The sequence below is a fragment of the Dendroctonus ponderosae genome, unplaced genomic scaffold (assembly GCF_020466585.1).
Source record: "Dendroctonus ponderosae isolate FM_Combo_2020 unplaced genomic scaffold, Dpon_F_20191213v2 Dpon_F_20191213_5, whole genome shotgun sequence".
NCBI lineage: Eukaryota > Metazoa > Arthropoda > Insecta > Coleoptera > Curculionidae > Dendroctonus > Dendroctonus ponderosae.
The window spans coordinates 5,803,181-5,829,564 of NW_026018715.1; the positions used below are offsets into that span (position 1 = coordinate 5,803,181).

General features: G+C 31.6%; 4 protein-coding genes across 7 annotated transcripts in view; 3 read left to right on the forward strand and 1 right to left on the reverse strand.

Annotated features, from left to right (window-relative positions):
- LOC109546584 (ubiquitin-conjugating enzyme E2-24 kDa) overlaps window positions 1-2,697 on the reverse strand; it is a 6,642-nt gene extending 3,945 nt beyond the window's left edge. The window contains exon 1 of one of the 2 annotated variants that reach the window (XM_019917580.2): window positions 2,592-2,697. The gene's annotated coding sequence lies outside the window, so the exon portion shown is untranslated. The remainder of the gene's footprint in view (window positions 1-2,591) is intronic. The other variant, XM_019917579.2, reaches the window with a different exon arrangement.
- A 194-nt stretch (window positions 2,698-2,891) lies between these two features.
- Window positions 2,892-10,235, forward strand: LOC109546581 (RING-type E3 ubiquitin-protein ligase PPIL2). Its single transcript, XM_019917577.2, has 7 exons — window positions 2,892-3,578; window positions 6,324-6,602; window positions 6,669-6,817; window positions 7,887-8,038; window positions 8,096-8,285; window positions 8,344-8,483; window positions 10,122-10,235. Exons 1-7 carry the CDS (start codon window positions 3,017-3,019, stop codon window positions 10,201-10,203), a joined length of 1,554 nt encoding a protein of 517 aa, XP_019773136.2. The 5' UTR covers window positions 2,892-3,016; the 3' UTR covers window positions 10,204-10,235.
- Window positions 10,236-11,532: 1,297 nt separating this feature from the next.
- LOC109546593 (lys-63-specific deubiquitinase BRCC36) lies at window positions 11,533-17,067 on the forward strand. Its single transcript, XM_019917598.2, has 4 exons — window positions 11,533-11,982; window positions 14,128-14,338; window positions 14,396-14,602; window positions 16,636-17,067. Exons 1-4 carry the CDS (start codon window positions 11,866-11,868, stop codon window positions 16,917-16,919), a joined length of 819 nt encoding a protein of 272 aa, XP_019773157.1. The 5' UTR covers window positions 11,533-11,865; the 3' UTR covers window positions 16,920-17,067.
- A 1,761-nt stretch (window positions 17,068-18,828) lies between these two features.
- Window positions 18,829-21,445, forward strand: LOC109546592 (CD63 antigen). Of its 3 annotated transcripts, none has more exons than XM_019917594.2 (6): window positions 18,829-18,892; window positions 18,997-19,078; window positions 20,036-20,224; window positions 20,435-20,611; window positions 20,686-20,928; window positions 21,048-21,445. In XM_019917594.2, coding segments are annotated over exons 1-6 (759 nt in total). In that variant the 5' UTR covers window positions 18,829-18,890; the 3' UTR covers window positions 21,114-21,445. The 3 variants fall into 3 exon arrangements, with proteins under 3 accessions (XP_019773153.1, XP_019773156.1, XP_019773154.1); XM_019917597.2 differs by having other exon boundaries at window positions 18,863-18,940; XM_019917595.2 differs by lacking the exon at window positions 18,829-18,892 and having other exon boundaries at window positions 18,898-19,078.
- The last annotated feature ends 4,939 nt before the right edge of the window (window positions 21,446-26,384 follow it).

Genomic DNA, 26,384 nt, shown 5'->3' on the forward strand with positions numbered 1-26,384 from the left:
TGGATAAATCTTGGCGAAAATCGTAAAATTTACACATTGATTAATGGACATCTTAAGGACTTCCGCATACCAGTAGATCTAATAAGTGGAGTCATGAACGTAAGTAAGGTTCACATTGGATTACTGAAGGCATATTGGATATATAAATTGTGTACTTATTGAGAGGATTAGCCTTGTCAGTATATCTTGGTCGTATGAAATCTATCAGTAGAGGAGATACATTTTTTGAAACTTATGAGAGCTTGAACAAATGTTTTCAATCCGAAGAGCAAACTCAAGAAAACAGATTTAAACAAGAAATTGAAAAGTCTTACATCTGAACATGACTAATTAATGCATTTGTTCAACCACAAAAAGATACTGACCATTCGATTATTACATCTTGGAATCCATTTGTTTCATTAATAATAATAACTAAGTGTAGAAATATTACTGGGGTCGTTCATCTTGTTGCCTATAATGCGACTAAATCTATAGGGGGACATTTGCTTAATAGTTCTTCACACTGCTTAATAAAAATTTTATGCAACTACTACTCAGTGTCATCGATACGTTGAGTTCTTACCCCATTGATGGATTTATATTCAGAATGTTTCACTGCACGAGCTAATAATGCAAATTTAGCAGATTGGTTATAGCCTCACTTGAAAGACACATTCATCAGCAGATTAAGACTTTGTCATTTTTATGAAGATCGATTATATGGTTCAGGTACCATATCCTATATCTAAATTCAACAGTAGTCGAGAAATTTATGGGATAAAAAAAGTATTTACCAAAATAACAACATGCAAGAAGGGTTTATTGATTACCTTGAACATTAACAAGCCATAAATGGCACACATTTTCAACATTTAATTTGATTGTTGTTCTGTTTCTTGTAATAAATAAGACTAGAATAAGAAGAGAAGAAAATAAGAAATTTGATAGAAATCGTTGCTATTCATTGATAGGTCCATTTGTAAATTTATCGGTAACTCTTAAGTTTAATTAAGTACATATAGCACAGGTTACCTGAACCATACTTAAAATTTAATGGAGCATTCAAAATTGAAATAAAAAACAGGTGCGTCACACTCGCAATTCAAAATTTGAGCAGAGAACATATAATTTTCACTTGAAAAACTTTAGATTTATAAAAGGTGCTTATTAGTATAAATTCGCTACATAAATTTTGAATTAAATATTCTTTCTAAATTCCTAAATCATAAACAAGGAGAACGACTCCACATTCCATAAAATATTTCAAAATTTGAACAGAAAACTTACTTGAAGGTCTATAAATTTGTCAAAGGCGGTTAAAAGTATAAAACTACTGATATAAATACTCTTTATACATTTACAAGTACATGCATTAAAACATTCAATGAAAAGCAATATTTCAAAATTTAAACAAATAACTTATACATAGATCGGCTTACTTCAAGTTTGGAAAATTTCGTTCAAGTGTTTTTCTCACTACCACAAAAAAGGCAAAATGTAGTTGATGACTGTTAGAAAACCTTTGAATGAGTTTCACCTAACAGTTTGAAGAAAATATTGAATATATGAAATGTAGACGACTAAAAGATGGATTTGTTGGTAAATCCAGAAAGGCTTAATGATCACAAATAAAAACAGCCGTTTTTAAGTTTAGCTTTGACTATAGAATTGAATAGTATGCAATTTGCAAGTAAATCCATCAAACAGGCTCGGTTTTATTGAGCAAATAAGGATGATTCTACCTTGGATTATTTCTTAATGTCACGCAGTTACTTAATAGTAATTACTTTGATATGAAAACTGTTGAAAACGTTGACTATAAGTAAGCAGTAACTTTAATCCAAGATTTATCCAAAGCAAGCTTCTGCTGAAAAACATGGGAAAACAGAGTCGACAGCACTTGGATGGCCTTTCATTTGTTGCGCTATACGAGCTTTGCCTGGCAAATTGCAAGAAATTGTCGAACATATAAAATGCAGAAGCGTAAGACCCGGATTGTTTAGTTAAACCCGAAAGGCTCAATGAACGAACACCAAAACAGTTAAATTTGGCTAAAATACTTTGACTGTGGCGCTGAATAGTATACAAATTGCAATTCAATACATCAAACAGGCTCAGTTTTATTGAGTAAATAAGGATGATTCTGTCTTAAGGTCAAACACTTAATATTAATTACTTTCAAAGCTGATGGAAACATTGACTGTAGAAAGCAGTAGTAACTAACTTTAATGGAAGAAATATTCGAATCTAACGTCTGTTGCAAAGCAGGGGTCACCTGACGAAAAGCCCTTAAGTGAACCTTTCTCAATCTCAAAATTGATTCTTGTCACTGTCGGCCATTTTGATTTACCTCTTTTATTTCCTTTAAATTTACCAAATATCTAGTTTATATTGATGAGGGTATTACTTAAAAAACACTTCGTATCTTTAGACTTTGGTTGTAACATCCTTAAGTCGCCTCTATGTGAAAATAGTGGTAAAAGTAGATCACCAATGATGAAGAATGTTTTCAGTATTTCCCATTGAAATCCCATTAAACTAATCACTAATACTAGCTATAGAATGAACCAAGCACAGAGCAGATAAATGAATGCTTTGAATGGCCTTACCCAATCAACGGAGTCACTCAAAAATAAATTACACTCCTATTCAAAATTTACAAAGATTCGGCTGATCATGGCGTACTTCTGAACTGAAAAGTGAAAATGTAAAAGGTTGATCAGTGCTACCAATAGCCCAATTTCCCAGAGATGCGCTACTAAAGCGTTAACATTTTAGAGCAGAATTCCGTGTAAACGTCAAAAAAAGTGGCTAAACGAATTAGCAAATCTACTAATTAACAATTTCCAAATCGACTTTAGGAAAAACAAGACAATACGTAAAGAAAATTTGAAAAAATGTGTATTGGCAGCATTAGTTTGATAATGACACAAACTGCCTAACCTAGAAATTCGTGAAAACTGTTTTGGTTAATGTTTTGCTTTGAATAGTGTGTTGTTTTCGTCTTTTTTATTTTACAAACAGCACATCCAAAATGGGAAAACGACAACATCAGAAGGACAAAATGTACCTGACCTACACCGAATGGACGACTTTATACGGTGGAAAAAAACGGGGCACCCAGTCCAAAGAAGAAGCAAACTTTAAGCGACTACCCTTTGATCATTGTTGCTTATCGTTGCAGCCCTTTGAGGTGCCCTTTAGCGACTTGGACGGCAATATATTCGACTTGGATGCCCTCATCCCATTTTTGAAAAAGTACAAAATCAACCCTGTGACTGGAAAACCTTTGGATTTTCACTCATTGTTCCAATTAAACATCAAGAAGAATGAAGAGGGTGACTTTGAGTGCCCCGTATTATTTAAGCCTATCACTAACAGTTCGCATGTTGCTGCAATTGCCACTACTGGAAATGTGTACTTGATGGAAGCGATTGAACAATTGAATATAAAGAATAAAAACTGGAAGGATTTAATTACAGATACACCATTCGAGAGGAAGGATATTATTGTGTTGCAGGAGCCCAATAAGTTGGAGAAGTTCAATATATCACAATTTCATCATGTCAAAAAGAATTTGCGAGTTGAAACCGAAGGTAAGTGCTTACTTAGATGGTTGTTTAGATTGAAAAATATCTTAACTTAATCCAGTATAAATAAGTGAAGTGCTTTCTTAGGATGTTACAGTTTGTTCAAACATGGTTTTTTCGCGCAAAGTGGTCCAAAACATTCAAATGTGCACAAAAATACTTCTAACGACGATTAATTTAGATAGTATAGGTTGCTGTTGATAATCCCTTTTATTTTTTTTCACATTCGAGGAACAAATTCAAGTCATATTCTATTGTGCTAATTGCTTTCTAAAAAATATATTTAGGTTTTCATATTTCTTCCCAGTTTAAATAATTATCAATATGTTAAATTTGCATTTTAAAACGCTGTAAGATTTTTCTTACATTTGCTATATTGGAGACGTACAGATATTGCAAACGAAGCATCGTATTAAAATCAAACCAAACCTACCGACTTGGTTATTTAGGAGGAACGAATGCAAGGAAAAAGTATGCTAAATTAGTCGCTGAACTGCTCAAATAGGCCTCTCAAGTATGAACAGTTTCTGTTGGTTCGATCGAGTGGGAAACATTTGTAAATATCGCATCCATAGGATTTTCTAACCATCTAAGAACTGACTTACCTACCGACTTATAACTTTGAAAACAGTTTCAAGATCAGCTTAGGGTTCGCAACTCTCCTATCGACTAAAAGTTTCAAAACCTCATACTTACTTATTTCCGAACGGGTTGGAAACATCGTAAAACTTTAAATGTCGTTTTCGATAGACCTTCTCGAAAATCAACTTTCACCAAGTAGTTTTAATCAAGAGTTTCTATCTTTTAAAGATACAAAAGCAAAAAAAGAATCATTTTAGAACGTCCTCGAACTTTAAAATAGTCTATTTATATCTACGAAACTTCTTGGAACTATTTTGTTAGACCTTGTCGAGGGATATATTTTTTTAGTTCGGTTTTATCAGAAATTTATAATTTCTAAATAGATCGAAGAAAATTTAAGTATTTAGACCTGGAAACCTAAAAAAGTTTTTATCTCGCAAACAATAGAAACATCTGATGRCCCATTTTAATAGAGCGTATCGAGATTTGCACTTATCTCTCGAAAACCGCAAAAAAATATCGGAATAATCATTAGAAGGTTTTTGATGAAACGTTTCGAGAACTATTTACTCTGTATTATAGTTTTTCAGCAAATCCGTATAGAGCGCTTGAAGAACTCTTTTAGTCTTTTACCAATTATGTTTTATAAGAAATTGTTATAAGATATAAACAACTCTGAAAAGGTGGGAAATATCTACAGAGTCACAAGACCGCTTTTGACGGACCGCCTCAAGATATCTTTTTCTCTTAGCTGTTCTTGACATTCCAAGTTCCCAACATCCAGATACACAACTCAAATTTGATGAATTATTAAACATTTTTAGTATTACTGAGTAACTGTTCTGAATATCAAACTAATAATTAGCGACTTTTGATACAGAATTTGGAATTTCTTAATTACGGTTAATCAGATATTCCGTATAGTTTCAAGCAAATCGAAATTCAAGAAGTTCTTTCGCAGCAACGATTCAAAATATCACATTAGTGCCCCGCTATGAATTGTGTCGTTGTCCCACTAAGTTCCATAAGAGATCCTAATATTCAAAGAAAAAATTAAATTCTAAAAATAAGAAATGGTCAAAAATATCTTAGAGTCCTATGAGCCATTTTATAAGAGCATATCGATGCCTTTTCTTTTTTGCAAAACTAGAGGGACAAACTAGAGGAAAAATATTCCTAACTTCAAAAGATATAGGGCCATTTTACGTTTTCTTTGCCGTTCTCAAAATGTGTAAGTAATTAAGTTAATTTTTTTAAATCTAATTACGTTTTCATATAACAATTTTGGTACGCATTATTAGTTGATTACTAACAACCTAAATTATTTTTCTAAATTGTGTATTTTGGTTCAGATTACAGATATTAAGTTTAAATCAATTGCACTTAAATAATAACATGGTAACAAAAACAAAATTAAATTTAAACAACCATTCTAATGTTAACTTAGAAGCTGTTAAAATTGGTCACTTTGACATTCTTGGCATAATCGCAGTATTTTAATGAAATTTAAATTTACAGACCGTAAAGTTTGCACTAAAGTTCTTATTTGGTTAGAAATATTAAATATTATGTTCCGTTCTTCGATTGTATTCACTTCTGTTGAATATACCGTAATTTTTAAATGGCCCCAGAAGTAAAAATCAAGCGCGTTTAGATCATGAGATCTAGGAGGCGAGCCCCAGCTGTTACTACTAAGTCATGTTTTAAACATGCGGAGAAAACTTTGCAAGCGACGCCCAAGAGGCAGCAGACTTTCTCTGTCTTCATTTTCTTCACTTCACAACACTAATAACATTTTTTGGGTTTAAAAACCTTTAACAAAACATGTTTTATGGTATAAAAAATATTTAAATGCGAGCTTAAGCAAAATTGAAAAAACAGTAAATCTAGCGCTAAAGGAAGTATTTTTTAATTTTATTTTTACGACATGGATAAGTATCAAACTGTGTAAAAGCAACATTTTTCAAAATTCTTTAACCAATACTAACTTTTTAGTAAAATAATTAGATAGCAATTAATATCAATAACATTTAATTTTTAATATATTTTTTTGTTCAATCGTTCAATTTTAATGGAGGAAGGAAAAGTTCTAGAAATTCGAAATTTCTATTTTTTTCTAACAACTAGCTAATAAAAGAAACTAACTTATTACTTTATTGGGAATTTTAGAAGAGATAGCTGACAAATCAAACCCACAAGCTCGATTGAAAACCATAAATCCAGAGACAAAAGATACGTTAGCAGAGTTGGACAGGGATTATAAGTCGCCAACTATTCAGCTAAATAAGACAGAAACAACGGAAAAAGCTGATAAATTTAATGCAGCGCATTATTCGACTGGGGCGGTTGCAGCCAGTTTTACTTCCACTTCGATGAATCGTAATTTAGTTCATGAAGCAGCAATACGACATGAGGATGAACTTCGATATGAGAGAGTTAAAAAGAAAGGTGAAAAAGGAAACGAACAAATAATCATTAAATATGCTTTCTACAGTAAATGCTTCTATTCCTCAGGTTATGTTCGGCTGGTAACTAACTTGGGAATGCTCAACTTAGAATTATATTGCGATCAAGTTCCAAAGACCTGTGAAAATTTTCTGAAGCATTGTGAGAATGGGTATTACAATGGGACGAAATTTCATAGATCAATCAGGAATTTTATGGTAAGTTTCTGTTAAATCTTCCTTTTTTACATTTTATTTTAAAATGATCAAGTTTAAAGTTTTCAATTAATTATACCGTTCAGCTTTCCCCTTGGTATGTTAAATCACAATTCTGATTAAGACTATTTTGAAGCGTATTTTATGTTTCTTCTTGTGTAACATTTTTGGTTCTTAGTAGTTCTTTAATTTCTTATGGATGAGGCATGCAGTACACATTTTCTTTCCTAACCATTCTTTGAATATGTTGTGCATTGATGATTTCTGAAAAGCTGCTTTGTATTATTATTTTCTCTAATTTCAATTATGTAAATGTTTTTTTATAACATTTTATTTTCAAAAATTATTTATCCTTTCTTAATCTACAAGACTAATTTAAAATAACTACCTCCAGCTGGGTTGAGCTTGTAATAAGTTGTTGCATATTCAGTGAAGACTCGTGGATTTCAATATATTTGGAAAATATCGGTTTCGGGGTTCGGTTGCTGGAATACAGATTGAAATAAGGCTTTTGATATATTTATAATTTACGGATTATAAAATCGATTTTTTCAGTAGAAATTTCCATAGAAATTGCTCTGAGATCAATCGTAAATATGTGAATACATGTTGAGCACACTTACAATCGGATACAGAATTAAAAAGTCCAAAATCGGTGTTTTTATTGAACGAGAATAAGTTGATTATGGTTGTTGATAATGATTTGGGCCACCTTGTATAAATAAAATTATCCTGCGCAAAACTGCAGTTCAAATTAACCATGGATAAATCAAAGCATTTTTGTTCTGAAATCTGTGTTTTGTGTTGGAATAGTTCGTAAAATTATGCCTTAAAAATTAATAAACACTCTGTATATGCAAGTTTATATTGTATTTCCATGTTCAATTCAATTTAATATTTATTATATTTGTTTATTATTTTCTATTATTAAAAAAAATGCAATATTGGTTCTTTCTACCAGTTCTTTATTATTAACTTATGTTTGTATTATACCCGAACGTTTTTCCGGATTCACCAACCGGAAAATTGATAATTTCAGTCATTTATCACTGATGTTTTATGCTCCAATTAGATTCAAGGGGGCGATCCAACCAATACTGGAAATGGAGGAAAGTCTATTTGGGGAGGAAAATTTGAAGATGAATTTAAACCGAACCTTTCTCATACTGGACGTGGGGTACTTTCAATGGCCAATTCTGGGAAACACACCAACGGATCTCAATTGTAAATAACTCAATCCAACATCCAGCTTTATAATTATATCTGATTATATTTTTCCAGTTTTATCACATATAGATCTTGTAAGCACCTGAATAACAAACATACGATTTTTGGTCGAGTTGTGGGAGGCACAGAAACGTTAAATGAAATGGAACGCATCGAAGTGGACAATAAAGACAGACCCATTGAAGATATCGTTATTATTAACACTCAGATTTTCGCCAATCCATATGATGAAGCTGATGAAATCGTAAGAAGCGAAAAACTCTATTTACGAAATGTAAAGTTAATTGTGCATCACTTTTTAGTTAACAAAAGAAAGAGAGGATGAAATTAATCAGCAGAAATTGAAAGCTGTTGAGGAAAAAAAGAAAGTTGCTAAAAATACGCCACTTGTTGCATTTAAGAGTGGTGTTGGCAAATATATTAAACCAGATGTACTGAAAAGGTAACTAGATCTTAACAAATTATTAATCGAGTTCATTATTATTATTTTATTATATTATTTTAATGGTGCAGGAATTTAATTGAATTGTCGATATTAAGAATTAAAAATGGTAGCAAAACGTTGGTATTTTAAAATATACTAAATCAATTATTTACAGTACTAAAATGACGGTTCTAAATTGAATTTATAAATAAATAAAACTGACGTTAAATGATGTAACGAACACCGAGTAAAGTAATTTCCAAATATTTCCTCAGTCTAAACGTGTTGGAGATTAATATGAATTGTTTTTAACGTTAAAAATAATAATTCATATTTATGCGCGAAAAATTAACCTTTGCATGATAGTCTGGATTAGAGCTCGGAATTTTTAAAAATCTGAAATTCGAATATTCGTTTAGTGGTTTATTCGAATAGTAAAATTATTGGAATACTCGAATATTTAACGAATATTCGAGTATTTGAATACTCGAGTATTCGAATATTCGAGTATTTGAATACTCGAGTATTCGAATATTCGAGTATTTGAATACTCGAGTATTCGAATATTCGAGTGTTCGTTTTCCGTCCATCGTTCATCGGATAAAAAAAGTGCATTTGTCGGCACATTAATTGTAACACCGCGCAAAAGTTGATGACGCGAATCACCAGAACACAGAGACGTAATTTTATATTCATTTGCAGGAGAGTAAATATGATTATTTTCATTTGCTTGTAAATATATGGGTATTTGTTTAAATGCTTGTAGAATATGAATCATTTATTTTATACTTTCACAAGTATACAAAGTGCATATAAAGATATTTGCACCTTGTGAGTTTGATAATGTTGGTGTATTCGATTATTCGAGTATTCGAATATTCAGATATTCGAGTTATGACTATACATAATTATTCGCTTTTTGAATATTCGGATATTCGAATACTCGAATTATTCGAGTTTGATTCCGAGCTCTAGTCTGGATAATATTAAGGAATGTGGATATAAATTAGTGCCTTTAAATTAAACGTTTCTTGGTCGAAGTTCGGAATGTTTGTATAAGCTTTCTTCCTTATTTATCAAATATTTCAAAGCCATTTTCATATATCTGGAAAAATTTTGGAATAAGCTGAAAGCCCCGTTAATTAACAATTTTTTATAGTTAACCGTATATCAGGGTCGTATATGATTACATTTAGGGATATATTAGAAAAAAGTTTTGCTCCGCTGATATAATGACACGTTTTTTTAATTCTTCATTAATACCAAGCAAAACTCGTCGTTTTGTTTGTGAAACGATGGATTTTTGCATTAACAACCACGTTAGTATTAATAACACCTCTATTTTGGTCATCAATATATTAAGCACCCCAGCGTATATAAACTGTTCTTTCTAATTAACTTCATATAGCGTTCCATGAGATGCCAGATAAACCTATAAACTGGCAATGCAAGCATAAAATTGCGTTTCCTCTAAATAAAATGGAATATTATGCAACAGTAATGCATGCATGCATGTAATTTGTACAACACATTCTCTTTTTTACGATTGATTTATTATTTTTTTATATTTTACGAAGTTTATATTTCGGATTTATTTCTATACGATATCAAACATTTTATTCCTGTTGATTACGTTTTACAATTTACATTTTTCAGTGCTGTCAAAGGTGCAGAAATTGAAGAACCTGTTACTAAGAAGAAGAAGGGCTCCTATTTATTTAATTTTAATAATTGGTAGAAATAATGCCCAAATAAACTTCTGAAGATTAATCAATGTTTTTTTATTTACTGAAAAATTGGATATAATGTTTTTCTTGTACGTAAAAAATATTATTTTTGATTTACAGCATTAATTTTTGAAAACGTTTCTTTAACACTTCACGTGTTTACATCAATTAATTGTGTCGCCTTATTCAAATTAACGCAACGCATTTTGATATCAAATAAAGTGTTTAATTAGTGTTTTGAATACATCAGGTTTCAATGATTTAATTAGTTTTATTTGCTCAAAATTTTACCCCAAAAGATACTATTTTATTTTTATAGTCGCGTACAATCTTAAAACAATTTTAACAAAACGAAAAATTGTGTTAATGGAAAAAAATTATTTGTTTGAATCACTATTCCACTGGAAACTGGAAGCATCGGTTGTTTAACCGGAAATTTTGTTCTTTATTTTATCCTAATCCTACACAATTCCCAGTTCAATTCAACACTGAATCGCACAATAATTGTGTTCTATTTAAACAAGAACACCATGTAGATGTAATATAAAAAATATCTTTCTTCTCAGATGTCTTAATATAAGGTTTACAATATAGAGAATATAGAGTACAGTTTTTAATGAGTGTCTTAGATTAAAATCCAGTTGTAAACAGGGCAATTCCTCAAGTATTTTGAACATAAAAAGTTGTCTTCAAGGGTGGTGAAGTATTAACTATAATTTTTAATTTTTCTAAATAATTTTTGATATATGTAATTTTAAAATGTGTCGAAGACCGTTGTTCTAGTGATTTTTGAGGGGAATTTCTTTTATACATTAAAATGATAAAGGATCTAATTTTCTTGCTTAAAAATGTGATACAATGCATGCACGAAAACGTGCAAAAAAGAAAAAGACATATAGGTGTAGGTCCTTTACATGTAAGAGCAAAAAAAAATTATTTTAAGTTTATGTTAAACCTCGAATGCAAATTCGTTCAAATTTCGATAATATTTCAAAAATAACTTCGAACAAACGAAATTTAAACTATAGCTCGGTAAGCAAGGCGTTGAGGACCCATACGTGGGTCCTCAACGTTATGGACTTTTTATCTTAAAAATTGCTGACAAATCGCCCTTTGCCATATTGGACACTTATTAAAAAACACCCGGTATATCATAATATTTTCAAGTGCTTTTATTTTAAAAACGGTTAAAATATCTGATTGATTGATTTATCAAAAATCATGAAAGCCTGTTAAAAGTTAGGACTTTTAAAAAATTAGAAGGAAAAATGCAAAAAACGCTCCTTTTTAAGGAGCTAACAACAACTAGTTTATTATTATTAAGAGTGTCTATCGGAAACCGTTAAAAATAGTAACTAGACCGACAGAGATAGAAATCATAGCAAATTATTATTTCCTGATAAAGATTTATTTGAGTGGTTTCGTAATTTTTAAAAATCTACAAGAAAAGGTTTCAACATTTAGAGGGCTGCTACATTTCAAGAAATTCTCACAAACTACAAATACTTGAATTATCAGCCTTGTTCTATGATTATCAGTTCTACAGCTAGTCGTGTATTATGTGGTTCTAACATATGATCCGTGTCTAACCTATAAATTAGCTTTGTTTTTGATGGTCCAAGTAAACATTGAGGATATTTGAATAATTTCTCTATCTACGACAGTTTACAGCAATGGAGACTGAAAAGTATTTAAAGAGAGTTGTTCTGGCCTCTGATGTGTATGCGGTATGCATTCAGCATGCACTAACAACAGAAAAACAGGAAATCATGGGATTGCTTATTGGCCAGGTATGTATTAATTTTTTTAATGAACAATGGCCTATAATACAGTTTAAGCTCAGAACTGACTTGCCTTTGTTCTTTCAAAGTAACTGGCTTTAGAATTAAGATAATAACTCCATAAATTTGCATTTAAATTAGAACCTAAGCTTTGTTTTAATGGTATCCTTATGTATATTATAACTATATATAAACTATTATTTGCTTAATCGTAAAATATCAGCTTCAGCTGACCTGGATGAGCTTGCGATACGCAAAAATCAGAATTCTTTAAATCTAAATCATCCTGTATGTGAAATTTTATTCGAAAATGTGTCTCATAGGGATCACTGTTTATCACTGGAGCGGACCTTATTTTTTGCTTCGGCGACTTCCTCTCCGGGTGAAAATCGCTTCTATAGACTCTAAAAACTCGACGCAAAGAAGAATTGGACCTTTATATGGAAAAATCGGTGCCAATTTACTATCAGCTAGAGATGAACTAAAACGTGATTTTAAAATCACTGTTATAACTGTGAATGTGATTTTTTTAAACTGTGAATTTAATCTGTTAATATGCCGTTTTCGTGACATAGCAGCGTCATAAGGTGATGGGCAATAATTGTGCGTCACTAGCAGACACAATTTAAAAAAATAAAAATAAATAACCATATTTAGGTATACGACAAATAATATTTTATACTTGAAATAAAAATGATTTTAAGAACACTAAAAAATAACATCCTCTGCAACTACCATCTGGCTACACGTTTTGTAAACCCATGTACTCTAAAAGTTCTAAAAACATTCTGGAAAAAAATTAAAATAGGAACAAAAACCTATTGTTTTACACAGAACAAATAGTGTATCCTTAATTCTTTGTGGACCTGCTATATTTGATTTTAATTTTTGATCTGGAAAAAACTTTTAGTGAAAATAGGTACAAAAATTTTACTTCTCTTTTCTTCGCGAAAATTTTCAGAATTTATTGATATTGTTGGATGTTCCATGTGCCGTTCGTCGACGTACTTACATGTTTTGTAAGATAATTTTGCTTTGCATAAATTGCATTTTGCAAAATTATCATCTAATGCAGAAAAGAACTTTCCCAAAAAATCAATTTTCCGTCTCTGAGCACAATACATAATAAACAATTTAAATTCGAATAAATGAACAAAACGGAAGCACTAAGCGTTTTCCCAGAAAGTTATTTTAAAATTACACAAATAGATTACCGATACACAATCAGAATACGGCTAATGAATGGTGCATACAGAAATACGATTCCCAAAAATATCACTAAAATCCAGGCTCAAGGGAACCCGTAAATGCATTACTATAATAACTTAAATTATAAATTTTTTTGTATCTTTTGAGCTGCTGAATCCAGCGATGCGTTTATTTGTTGTCTACGTAGCGATGAAAAAGTTACAAGCAAACACCTTCAAAAAACTTTAAAAAATGATGAGAAAAAGATAATTATTTGCAACCTGGAAGTCAATAAAAAATCGGTAATTTTATCTCATTTACATATGCTCTTATGTATTTTGAGCTGCTGAATCGAATGGTGCCATCAGTTTTTGAATAAGTATCGGCAAAAGGACATCGGAATAGGAAGGACATCGGAATTTTTATCATCTTCTTAGAAAGATAAATACATTTTTTTCATCCCCACCCTTGAGGTGCTTTGAGGCACATACGTTATAAATCGATTTTAAAAGCCAAATTCCTTTTTGCGCAGAGTTTTTCGAGCCTACAAAAGACATTTTTTACCCAGGGAGAAAGTCTTCGAAGAAAAAGGTTCAGCTTAGTAAATATGTAGTTAAAAGACTCAAAAAATATGTTTTTTACTCTCTCACTGTAATTGGAGAGGTTGTAAAACGGTTGTATGTCTAAAGCATAATTTCACATAAATGTATTTTTGAGAGTATATTTTTATCTCCCAGAGTATTTCTGATTTTTCTTTGCAAGTGCCTATTTTGTGACTTTACAAAGCCGCTCTACTAAACTGAGATTATCTTGAGAAGGTATTTTCGTAATTCGATTCCTAATATTGATATCCATTCAAAAGAATGCTACTGTATTAGACAACATTTATTTTAATATCCAAGTACCAATGATTGTTTAAAGATAGTTTTTAAGATAATTTAAGTAAATATGCATTATCTGTGTTAGACTGATGAAAAGAAATGTATGTCAGTTATATCCGCATGCAAAATCCTCCACAGAAGTGATAAACAACCAGATCGAGTAGAAATTTCTCCGGAGCAGCTTTGTGAAGCATCCGTATATGCTGAACAGTTGCAGTATTCTTTAAAGCGCCCAATGAGGGTTGTAGGGTGGTATCATTCGCACCCTCACATTACTGTTTGGCCTAGTCATGTAGGTAAGAAAATAAGACTCACATGTTTGTTTCATTTCATGTAACTCAGTTTTCTCTTAGATATTGGAACGCAGGCCACCTATCAGATGATGGATTCACTTTTTGTCGGAGTTATTTTTTCAGTATATCAAGGTGATCCGCGAATTCGGACTAATCAAGTTCAACTCACTTGTTTCCAAGCACAGACACAAAGTGATGGTAAATTGGAAAGAAGAGAAGTGCCTCTGTTTATTGAAAATACCGCTTTTCAGCTTTACAATATACAAGGTACATATCAAAAATCCTCGTTTAAAGTCTAATAACATTTGTTCCAACTATTAAGTCAAATTCGCACATCCAGTATAAGTAAATTTGTTTTTTTAAATGTTTACGGTCTTAATCGTAATTAGTAACCGACATTCAGACTAGCATTTCTGTTCAATTTTCTGTTGTCAAATTAGGGACAAAAACTGCAATACTGCACGCAATATGGGGATGGGAATAATGAGGAGTAAAAACTATAAATAAAATTTTACTAAAAACCACAAATAGTGGCAGCAGTGTAATAAAAAGTTTTTTCGTTGATTTGCGTCTTACGTGGCGCTTCACATCCGTATATTGAATTTTTGGAACTCATATTATTTTTATGATCGCAATTTTAGCCTATCCATAGGATGGTTAGTAAATCGGTGGTTTAATACATTATTATAATCTTAATACATATTATTATTTCATTGTCCTAATACATTATTTTTCGAAAACGCTTAGTATAAAGCTCATGTCCCATGCATCGGTTTATACGATGATACGCTGATACGAAAGTGTTTCCATTGGTTGGAGATTTGTAAATTTGGCCGTCGTCGTGCGAACTCATAGATGATCCTCCAATCAATAGAAACACTTTCGTATCATCGTGTAAACGGATGCATAGGACATGGGCTTTATATCTGAAATGCTTTAAAGGTTTAATGTAAATATCGAAATATTGCGGAACCCAATTGGCATTGCAATATTTTACTAGTTTTACCTAGACCAGGCAAGAGTAATTAAAAAATTATATAACATACAATATAAAGACTATTTGCTCGTAACAAGTTTGGGACTCATACAATCAGACAATCCTAAGGATTAGTTGAATGAATCTTAATTTACACACTGGGTTGTAATAAAAAAAACTCTTCACAATCTAGGTTATAGATTGAAAATGTCCAAGACACTACGTCGAACAAAAAAGTTGAAATTCTTTATCTTCCACATAGAGCAGACATTTGCGAAATTATTTTAATTTTACCCTAAAATGTTTCAAGCGGTTGCTTGCTCCCAAAATCTGACTATCTGTTTGAGGAACACCTTGTAATAGGGTCTTAGGCACTTTAAAAACACTCTGAATGTAACCTTTTTGGAAATTCGGCACGATTATTTATCTGGGACACATTTCTTCTATCATTTTTTTTCGGCTGTTTTATGCAATGTATTCAATTCACAATTTCAAAGGCTGGTGTAGGTTTTGCTAGTGTTCTTCGTTTGCGTGTGTTGACTGTTGGGAAATATATCGATATGTTGGTTGAATCATGAAAACGTACCTAAAATTAGTAGTATATTTAGCAACCTATCGAGATATTTTGAGATACCAAAAAATTGTAAATAAAAGAATCGCACACAATGCAAGAATGGGCTCATTGTGAACCCTAGTTCAAGAACCGGTTTATTGCATTAATAGATTATATGCGCAAATTGTGTTTTGCAATAGTAAAATGATCAAAAATTGTATGTTTTGCACAGAGGATCAGCCATTGGATTTAAGCGATATCTTCAACTTTTTTTCGAATCAAACCACTTTTAACATTTCTAAACATTTTACACCTAAAACCCCATTAGTTTTTTTGATGTAAAATTATAGAAGCAATTGTCAGAGCACACGCATTAAGTTTTCATAAACCTGTTCCACAAATTCAACCAAAATATTTTTTTACTACAGTGTTTTTTTACATATTTAATTTTTGTTTAAACTTACTTAAATTTCGACTTTTCTTGAACATCATAACTAAATAAGCCCCGTTCCGTCTGGTAATATTTTGCGTTATTTAAGCAAAACATGTTTTGTTAAAAACGGCAGGATATATTTAATGGAAAACAAAGCTGATGCAACTAACGGATCATAAATATGATAAAATCATTAATTCTGAGCAATGTGAAATTTTTATGCAAACTTTTAAAACTTTTTTGCACTGCACTCATATGTCATAGTCGTCGATTATTTAAATTGCTTTCATAGTTATTATGTATTATTTTATGCAAAACTATAGTCATTTTAAATGTAGGTATTGCAAATCTTTCAAAAATACTTATACAAGAGGAGATCGAAAGTCATGATGTCAAAGATGATAAGAGCAGTGATCCCATTACCAGATTGCATAATGATGCAGTTAAAACACTTGCACTTAGTCATATAGTGTCCAAAGTGTCCCTGCCGATGTGTGAAGGTTTGGTTGAACGACTGAATGCCACAAAACAGAGAATTCAAGAATTGGAATCGATAAAAGCAGATTTATTGGCAAAAAAAACGAAAATAAATGTGTGCACAACTGAAACTAAAGAACACTGATATAATTAATTTAAAAAAATTGTTTTCATTATATTGATAGGCTTATTATAATTATATTTGTATGGGATAGTTTTGCAGTAACGACAAAATATCAATATATTATTTCACTTAAATTCTGTAATAAAATTGATTGGAAAAAATGTTTTGTTTTATTAATACATGACGACAAAAATATTTGATGACAATTTATTCGTTTCGTGATGCATGCGGATTAACGGTTTGCATTAAATTTTTTGACATAAAAATTAAGGGAGGGAAGCACGACACTGAAAATTTCGTCTATAAATGAGATTGAAAAATCCATTGTTATCCAAGTTATGTTCTTTTGCATCAATAAATTCTCCAAATAAAAGGAGATAGCAAACTAGTGAATTAATAATATATGAAAAACAAATGAATACTATATTGTTAGAAGTTTAGAACGCAGGTGGAAAGTATTGTACCGTGAATGGCCGAGTATTAAACTCTTTCTTCTGCTTCCAACTTTTATTCCACTTTTTAAAACACGGATTTCCGACTCGCGGGTTTAACTTCTTCTGCACTCAGGCGCGGCTGTCACTTCACTCTCTCCCGTCTGGTTCTCGTCGTCGCTTATATCCTTTTCTCCAGGTATTCCAGATAGTTCTAGAAATCTCCAGAACAGGTGCGAAACTTCCCGCTTGTCAGTGTCATATTTGACAGTAAATGGGGCCCAAATGGGGCTCCCATTTGGGATCTATTTCGTTAATTGGGTTTTATTATAAATTATTAACATTTAAAAAGTGAAAAACCATTTTAAGAGCGTATATGTTGAACTACGTTTAAAATAACAGAACAATCATTAGGACTGTACGAACGAGCCTCTTGCGAACAGTTTTCCGTTAATTAGATATTATCGGAATTTTAAAAACTATAAAAAGATAAACCGCGAATTAAAAAAGCTCGTTTTTATACGAATCTTGGGGACGTTGAAAACAATCCAATATTGGTAAGTTCGACTCATCGTTTATTTAATTAGCTATTTTGTTACTATAAAATAAAAGTGGCGATTATTACATATATATATATATATAAATAAAATATGTAAAGATCATTATTTGTGTATCTCTGATACCTTATGGATGAGTCTAGAGCGCATTTAGCAAAGTAAACGAAGAAAAATTGTTTTAATCGATTCTTTTTATTGGAACTTTATGGATTGTTACTTGTTAATTATATAACAAAATTATTATTTGATTGATTCGACAATTGTTTGGGTAAAAGTGCGAATTTTAACGGCTTTTATTTGCTTTATTTTTGGTGATTTTTATTGGTTGGTTGGTTTAGCCCCAAGGTGCGTTTTCCACACCTTCACTCATTGAAATTCCCTGCCTTTATAGAAAATAAAGAAGAACCAAAGAACAGCATTGATTTTTGTCCTTACGGGAATCTTTATGAAAATGGAAATTTTGTCGACAAAGATTTGCTACTTTACTGGAAATTTCGCAACCTGTTGCGCAATGTTATAAAGCATTGATCCTTGATCGTGCAAGTTCGGCGCGATAAGAGGTTTTTGAAAATCGAACTAATATTGCGTGGCTTTTTGCTTTTGAAAAATTCAAAACTTGATTGAAAAATGGTCGGAAATCCGCATTTCCTACAAAAAAAAAACACTGAGAAAAGATGTTAGTAAACGAATCATCTTGTAAAGCTCGTTAGTAGCTTTGTAGCTATAAGAGATAATAAAGATCAAGGCACAATTAAAAAGGAAAGGCAAAAAGAATTAAAAGCCAGATTTCGCGTCATTGACGCAATGCTAAACGGCGTTTTCCAGGGTGAAAGGGATTTCCAGTGTTCATCCGACACATGTTTTTCCTGTTCTACTTAACTTATTCTGAAACACACTGTATATATACTAATAAAACCGTGCATGTATCGATAGCGAGTTTCTTATTAGGTCAACACCTGGTAACTGTCATTACTTTTTGACGTTTCACTAATCCACCCAGAGATATGTGAGTATTCATAATCATTCAATATTTGATTAAAATCATTAAATCCAAGTAAATTTAGTCATTCGTTTTGTTAGTGATAATTGGTTGATTGTGTGCTGTTCTAGGAATCCAAAAATGGTTGATTTCCAGAGCATCATGAGGAACTATTCACGCTTTTTGCTTATCATTTTCAACTTTTTTTTCGTGGTAAGTTCTTTGTTCTATTCAACTGCACAGTTAAATCCTAGGGACAATTTTGGCAACTTTTTGAAACTACATTATTTTCAGCAGATTCGTTGGACTTATTTATGTTTTCAAGGTTGCGCAGTCGATTTGCTGCTTAATTAAATATAAAAATAGCCTCAACAACATCAGCCTGTGATCTATCAACAATAATATTGTGGGACATTTCGAATAGAGAAAATAATGTAACTTGTTTTCTAGCGTACGGCGTTGGAAACTTGGACTTTATTTTTATTTTTAATGATCAAGTACCTAATTTGTCAGGTTTTCAGCTGAGTCGCACAAATCTCTTATCTAAGGACATATCAGAGAAACACGGTTGTTTGTATCACAGGTAGTAGATAATAGAAAGGCTAAGTAATTTATTTTGATGACCAGCTGAAGTACAAGTTGTACGATATCTCGATAAAAATTATAACAAAATGCTCAGGACAAAACTCTTCGGGCACCCATTTCTTCAAAACGTTAAAACGATCATACTTTTTAATGGTGTTTGGAAATTTATTATAATTCAATACATCAATAGATCGAAGCATTTCCCTAGTATTAAAAACTGCTGATGTGATGAAATCGCTTCTGATGACATATTTACCTACATAAAATTTAAACAGAAATGTCTACTAACAAACAGAACATTCTAGAGCTTAAACATTGTTGCAATAGATGTACCTATATTTACTATAATTTGCATTTGTTTAATTTTATAGTTCGGCAGCAAACAATAGTTATATTATATATTTTTAATTGAAACTATCTGTGTGTGTGTGTGTGTATATAATTTTAGGAGCTGGAAAATTAGGCGTTATTTTCCATTCAACATTGTATTTTCAGCCCCTTGAATTATACATGTATACACACAAAAAACAGATAGTTTTATTGAATAAATAGTACACATTTTTTTCATAATATCATTTTTTTCAGCTCACTGGTGTAATTGTTATATCGGTTGGAATTAGTACCAAAGCGTATTTTAACGAATTCGATGACTTGCTGAACGACAAGTACTTTTACATATCCGATGTTTTTATTGTGGTTGGCGTTATAATATTCTTCATATCTTTCTTTGGATGCTGTGGAGCTGCCAAAGAGAATGCTTGCCTGACGACAACTGTAAGTATCTCAGTGTAAAAAACGTATAAATCAAAGATACTTATATAAGAATTTATACAATATTTGTTCTAACATACTGTATAAGTATTTGGGCCAACTCTTCTGACTCGTATAATGTGTAATAATAATGATTCCTTTTTTCCATTTTAATTCGGCACAAACTGCCATGTTCAGAAGTGTATCGTAGGTTTTTATGAAAATTATTTTTAGTTCTCCACATTACTGATCGTCATCTTTATATTGGAAGCTCTTGTTGGAATCGGAGCAGTTGTTCTAAGACACAAGACGGAAAACATTTTAGAACAGGCCCTTAAAAAATCCATGACGGAATATGGTCAAAATACTACGAAAGAAATCACCGCTACTTGGGATGCAATTCAACAGCAGGCAAGCTGAATCGATATAAACCTGATTTGGCAATATATGAACATGTTTTTACCCATAAGTTATTTTTTGTTTAGTTGAAGTGCTGTGGAGTTGACTCGTCCGGTGACTGGAAGAATGTCAGTATCCCAAACCGAATTGTGGATTCAAACTTGCCCTTAAGTTGCTGCAATATTGCACCAGGAACAGTGAACCCTTTCACATGCAACGCCAATTCTACAGATGTACACGCCAATGGTTGTTTGCAAGTGTTTGGTGACTATATCAGAGACAATACTTCCAGTATCGAGATTGCAGCCTTAACTCTGGCTGTTATACAGGTAACATTTGATGTAGTAATTGTGTTTTTTTGTTACAAAATTTGATTATTAACTCGCAGAAGTAGTTAACATGTTTTTTCGTTGGTATTTATTTTTTGTAATACAAACTTCTATTTCAGCTCTTGGGAATTATTCTGTCCTGCTACTTAGCCAAACAAATCAGAAGCGATTACGAAACAGTATAAATCCGATAACGAGAATATACATATATCAGCCGTTCGTTAACTGTAATAATAATATAACCAAAGTAATAAGTTAGTCATAGAGATCAGTCAGTCCTAATAGTTCTCCTAATCCTTATATTTTTAGTCGCGACAAATAAGGGTTTCTGTTTATTTGATAATAAATTGGTGATTAAAATTGTGGTATTTCATGAGCAAGTCTGATGAAACTTGTCTTTGTATATTGGGGTATGAAGTTATAGAAGTGAACTATTAAGTAATATTAATCATTGCCGTGTTAGGTATCTATCGAGTTTCCTATATTTTCAATTTCTATTAAAGTATCTAAACTAGTAGTCCTGTCTTATTTAAACAACACCCATATTACTTCTATTTTCATGTAGTGTTCGGACTTGTCTGGTTTTACCAAGACAAGGTGAGTACCGTCAATATTTTGAAAAGCATGCCAACAATACCGTCTTAAGGACAAGACCTCAGTGGTGTACTCTACTTGCCCACATAAAACATGACTTGTTTGTTGTCTTGAAAATATTTTAGATCGTGTGCCCCCAATGACTTCGACACAATGTTCAATTTTCAAATTTCTGCTAATTATAGTTTGCCAGATATCGATCGCGGCGGTTCCCGGTGGAACACCCTGTATAATCACAAGCCTTTGATAGATCCGTAAATACGCTTCATTCGTTTGAAGGCAAAATTTTCGAGAATTTCATTTTAAAACTGAAAAATTGCTGTTCCTGATTTTTCTGTACAGGATAATCAATATGGAACGTTGGGTTTGATCGATGCGTGGAAGAGAACAGCGAACTATCTCTGGATAATTCCGACTAGTAGCGGTCTGTGTTACCGGCCTCAGCTTAACATCCCGCACCCTGAACGCCAATGTTGCCAAGAACAAAATTATTCAATTTTGTTCTGTTATTTTTTATCGTGAAATTAAAGTTGAATTGTTTTACAACCACTTCTCCATAAGAAAAAGTAGCAAATGCCAATTTAAAATATTCGCTGGATGTTTCCATAGACTTAACTTAAAGAATAGAATATTAACTGATATTTTATAAATATCTAAATTTCTTCCATGCTTTTATGCGTTTATACAATTTTTATAGCCTGGATAATAAAAGTTCACTTTAACGATGTTTTTTCAACTATTAAGAGGCAATTTTGAATGTAGAATAAGGAAATATATACAGAGTGGTTGGGATTTTGTTGTAATAAATAAAGATGGAATTTTTTTTATTATATTATCTTTAAAGCTGTAAACTGTATAATTTATTTCTAAATTTTCCTGCAGTTTTAAGCACTAAGCTGTAAGTTCAGCGGTAAGTTTTGTGAATCAATGCGTTCCAAAGTCTACCTCCGGGGATTCTGGCAACTACAGTTTTTAATTAATATTAAGTAACAATGTTTTCTTTCAAAGTACTAACGACAAATTAATTTCCGTTTAAAACTGGGAAATTCGTTTGATTCTAACCAGTTGCAAATAATGTTGCCATAATTTACTTAAAAGCAGGAAGTCAACAAAATTGTTTATTTGCCTTATTTCTTGAAAATTGTTCCTTTTTGAGTATAGCTACTAGACTCAGTTTGCCTCAGCTGTCCTGTCTGGTATGGCAGGACAATATTGGCAACTCCGCTCAGCAGGATTTTCTGACAGTCGATTTTTCTTCCAGTGGACCAAATGTAATGTTTTACTTGTAATCGGACCAATAATTATGTTGTAACGTTATTTAAATCGTATTTTTCTATTTGTACATAAGTTACTGAGTGTGTCCTGTGTTGTGCCAATGAAGTTAATCCCATTTAGTCACTATTATTATCTGTTGTTGTTTGACGTCTGGTTATATCATTAAACCACTTGTTGTACAAACACGTCGATTTTTCAAATAATTTATGACTATTTCCTTTTATTTCGTGCACGCAACTTTAGTGTTTTCTACTAGTTGATTTGCATTTTCCGGTGTCCCTGCAACCTGCTACCAGCCTGACTCCCAATGCAACATGATCGGGTGAGTTGTTAAACTATTTAATTACCGGCATTTGTCGCCACAAAACACTCTAAAACGAATACATAGATATAGGCACTGAAAATAAACTCAAACAGGACAATATTGAAAGTTCAATCTGAAACTCTTCAACGTATCAGAATTTGTCTCATTTTCAGCTTTTTTTTGTATCTTGATAAACTGGATGGGATTAAAGGTCAGCCACGTGGCCAGACTAACCAATCCGCATCCAGCTCAAGAAGCGATTAACATCGAAAAATGTAGTGCAAAGTTTGCATTATTCATCAAATCAATAGGACAATTATTTGAAAACTGGCGTTATACAGGGTGTTTAGAACATATTATAGTCTAATATTGCGCTATACAAGAAGACACCGCTTGTAGCCGCTTGATCCTTAGAATTGAAATAAGATACGTCTCAAAAATTTCTATATATAGATTACTTTACACAATTTCAAAAGCTCAATATAAAGACGAGACAGCGCTTTTCTAGCAACCTGCAACCCGTCTTAAAGATTGGATAAATGTTTAATTATTACTGAAAAAAACTTCCAACGGTCTGAAGTTAGTGCAATACTACCCCAAAAATCCTGCAGAAAAAATGAGAATTTTGGAAACTCGTCACTGAGACGATAGCTTGTCAGTGCAGCTTTAAAAAAATTTCAACGTTGCTAGTTTAAAATTCAAATTTTGCCTTGAATTGAATTGAATAAAATAACGTGAATATCGTACCTTCACAAATTATGAGCAAATTTTAATTTAGACGTTTGTATTACTTATTTTATAGAGTATTCTCATTATTATTATTAAATGCTCACTATTTTGCAACTAATGGCACACAGGCGAGACAATGCGATAACAGTTTTGTAATAAACAATAAAACGCTCTAAAAACTTAAGTTATTTAAAAGTTATTTTTTAAGTGAAGATAAATTTAATTAGAAACTGCATACCTATAGAAAAAACACGAAACTAAAAATATTTTTTTTAATTTGCAAACTGTTAGGATACTTTGAGTTGTAATGATGGAGCGTGGCAATTGATTTCCAAGTAAAATAATACATTTTTTAATAAATACTATACAATTAAATTAATGAATACACCTACAATTCACGCAAAAACAACTTTAAGGAGGTATCATATTAAAGTATGCCTAGAGTGGAGAGATATACGTACTATACTAGATATATTTTTTGGAATAGTAAAAGGATCTAAATTAGAATATACAGGGTGGTCCAATTGTAATTTCCAAACCTTCAAGGGCATATAAAAAATAAAAGTGCGCCACTTGACAATAATTTATTATTTAATTGATTAATGACAACAGATGAAAAAGTGAATATCTCCATACATGTTTGATCTCGCATACTTAGTACAGGGTGAGTCAGCGAAGCGAGACCCCCTTCGTAGATCGTACAGAAAATGCAACTGAAAAAAAACCGTTTATATAAAAGTGTTGTGATTGTTGCCAAAGTATTTGTTTCTGTTACTTTAAAGCATACAGGGTCGCTCAAAATGAAATTATGACTGTAAAGTTTATTTTTTAAAATGGAATGGTTTTTCCAGAATGTTTAATCCAGAATCAGGTTTTATATTCAATTCTAAGAAATTTTGTATAACATACCATGTGACTGAATTCAATGGTTTTGGACATAGCGGCGTTTAAAACATGGGAACGCAGCAAAAGTAAAATTCATGATTATTTTTTTTAATTAATAATTTTATTAATAAAGAATATAATTTAAAAGGAATATTAAAACAAAACATGAACATTGGCCAATTGAAACATTTTCCGTTTTGTTCCCTTCTCAAATTATATCGTTTATTTTATTTTAAATAATAATGATAAAAAACAATCACAGTTCGTTTAAATTAATGAAAATTTTTTTTTACTATCTGTTATTTTAGAGAAACTGATGATGGTGGAAAACACCGAAACGTATTTTAATTGATAAATAGACAATAAATGACTGAAGCTCAGGAATTGATTTTGATTTGGAATTGAAACACAGTCAGGAAAGTATGTACAATAATGATAAAGTTTACTTTTGTTGGGTTCCCACGTTCAAATGCCGTTATGTCCAAAACCAAGTTATTCACATAGTATGTTATACAAAAAAAGCTTCGAATTCAATGTAGAACCCGAATTTGGTTTAAAAAGTAGGCTGTTTTATTTAAAAAAATAAACTTGACTATCATAACATTATTTTGAGCTACCCTGTATAGTTCAAAGTAACAGAAACAAATGCTTTTGATATGTGTGTGGTGAGGACAACCAAAACACTTTTACATGAACGTTTTTTTTTTTAGTCTTCGATTCACTGACCCTGTATAGCTGGGAACAACCCATTTAGAAAAAATGGTTACAAGAGAAACCGAAGACGTTCAAAAATTTTGTCGGGTCGAATTTTTGTAAGGTAATTTTGAGGTATGCCCGGAAACTTTTCCTGAAACTACATCGTTTTTAAATAAAAAAGTCAGTTTTCTAACTTTTAGAAAAACTCAACCGCTTTCGAAAATTTTCAAGTTTTCAATGTATAAACATGACCAAATCCACTGGCTTTTTCATTTAATTTTACCAGTTTACTGTGTGAGATTTGGAAGGATCATTCCACGTTCTAGAACAAATCGTTTTTTTCATCCTCAAAGTAAAAAAAAATGTAAGAAGTGGATCATTTTGAATCTGCACAGGTATAAGAAGTTTTAAATCATTCGAAAATGATTGACTTTTAAAGAGTCTCAAGGCGCTCTTTTTTACTTAATAACTATATAAGCACAAATTTCTAAGGACCACAAAACTAAAGGGTTCTAAAACTGTATCAATGCAAAAGTTACAGCTAATTGTTCAGTAAATATGACGAAATAGCTCTTTTTTCTGAAACTGGTTGTTTTCGAGTTATGACTCGATCCAAAATAATAAAAAAAAACTTATTTTGATCTGACTTAAAATCATTACTTTTGAGCTGGATTTACTTATGGATTTTTAAATTATTAGACTTTATAAGAACACCCTACAAATTTTCAAACCTTTCCTCATTTAACTGAGTTTTATACTTGACAACTTTTAACTCTTATGGAAAAAATACACTGCATAATATTTATTTATGCTGTTTAAAACACTGCTTTCGCAAGCAAAATAAATATATTTGCAGTATTCGCATTACTATAATTTTTATTATTAACATCAGTAGAATTTTCCTTTCAATTTTGCCTCAATTAATAATTCACGTTCTACAAGTAGGTAGAGGACCGAATTAATCCCCAACACA

Bases quoted from the DNA above. Each gene is read 5' to 3' on its own strand.
- LOC109546592 (XM_019917594.2), top strand. The intron at 19,079-20,035 runs GTAAGTTCTTTG...CATTTTTTTCAG, and splicing joins TTTTCAACTTTTTTTTCGTG to CTCACTGGTGTAATTGTTAT. The intron at 20,929-21,047 runs GTAACATTTGAT...CTTCTATTTCAG, and splicing joins TAACTCTGGCTGTTATACAG to CTCTTGGGAATTATTCTGTC.
- LOC109546593 (XM_019917598.2), top strand. From the start codon at position 11,866: ATGGAGACTGAAAAGTATTTAAAGAGAGTTGTTCTGGCCTCTGATGTG. The intron at 11,983-14,127 runs GTATGTATTAAT...TATCTGTGTTAG, and splicing joins TGGGATTGCTTATTGGCCAG to ACTGATGAAAAGAAATGTAT. The intron at 14,603-16,635 runs GTACATATCAAA...TTTTAAATGTAG, and splicing joins TCAGCTTTACAATATACAAG to GTATTGCAAATCTTTCAAAA.
- LOC109546581 (XM_019917577.2), top strand. From the start codon at position 3,017: ATGGGAAAACGACAACATCAGAAGGACAAAATGTACCTGACCTACACC. The intron at 6,818-7,886 runs GTAAGTTTCTGT...TGCTCCAATTAG, and splicing joins GATCAATCAGGAATTTTATG to ATTCAAGGGGGCGATCCAAC. The intron at 8,286-8,343 runs GTAAGAAGCGAA...ATCACTTTTTAG, and splicing joins ATGATGAAGCTGATGAAATC to TTAACAAAAGAAAGAGAGGA.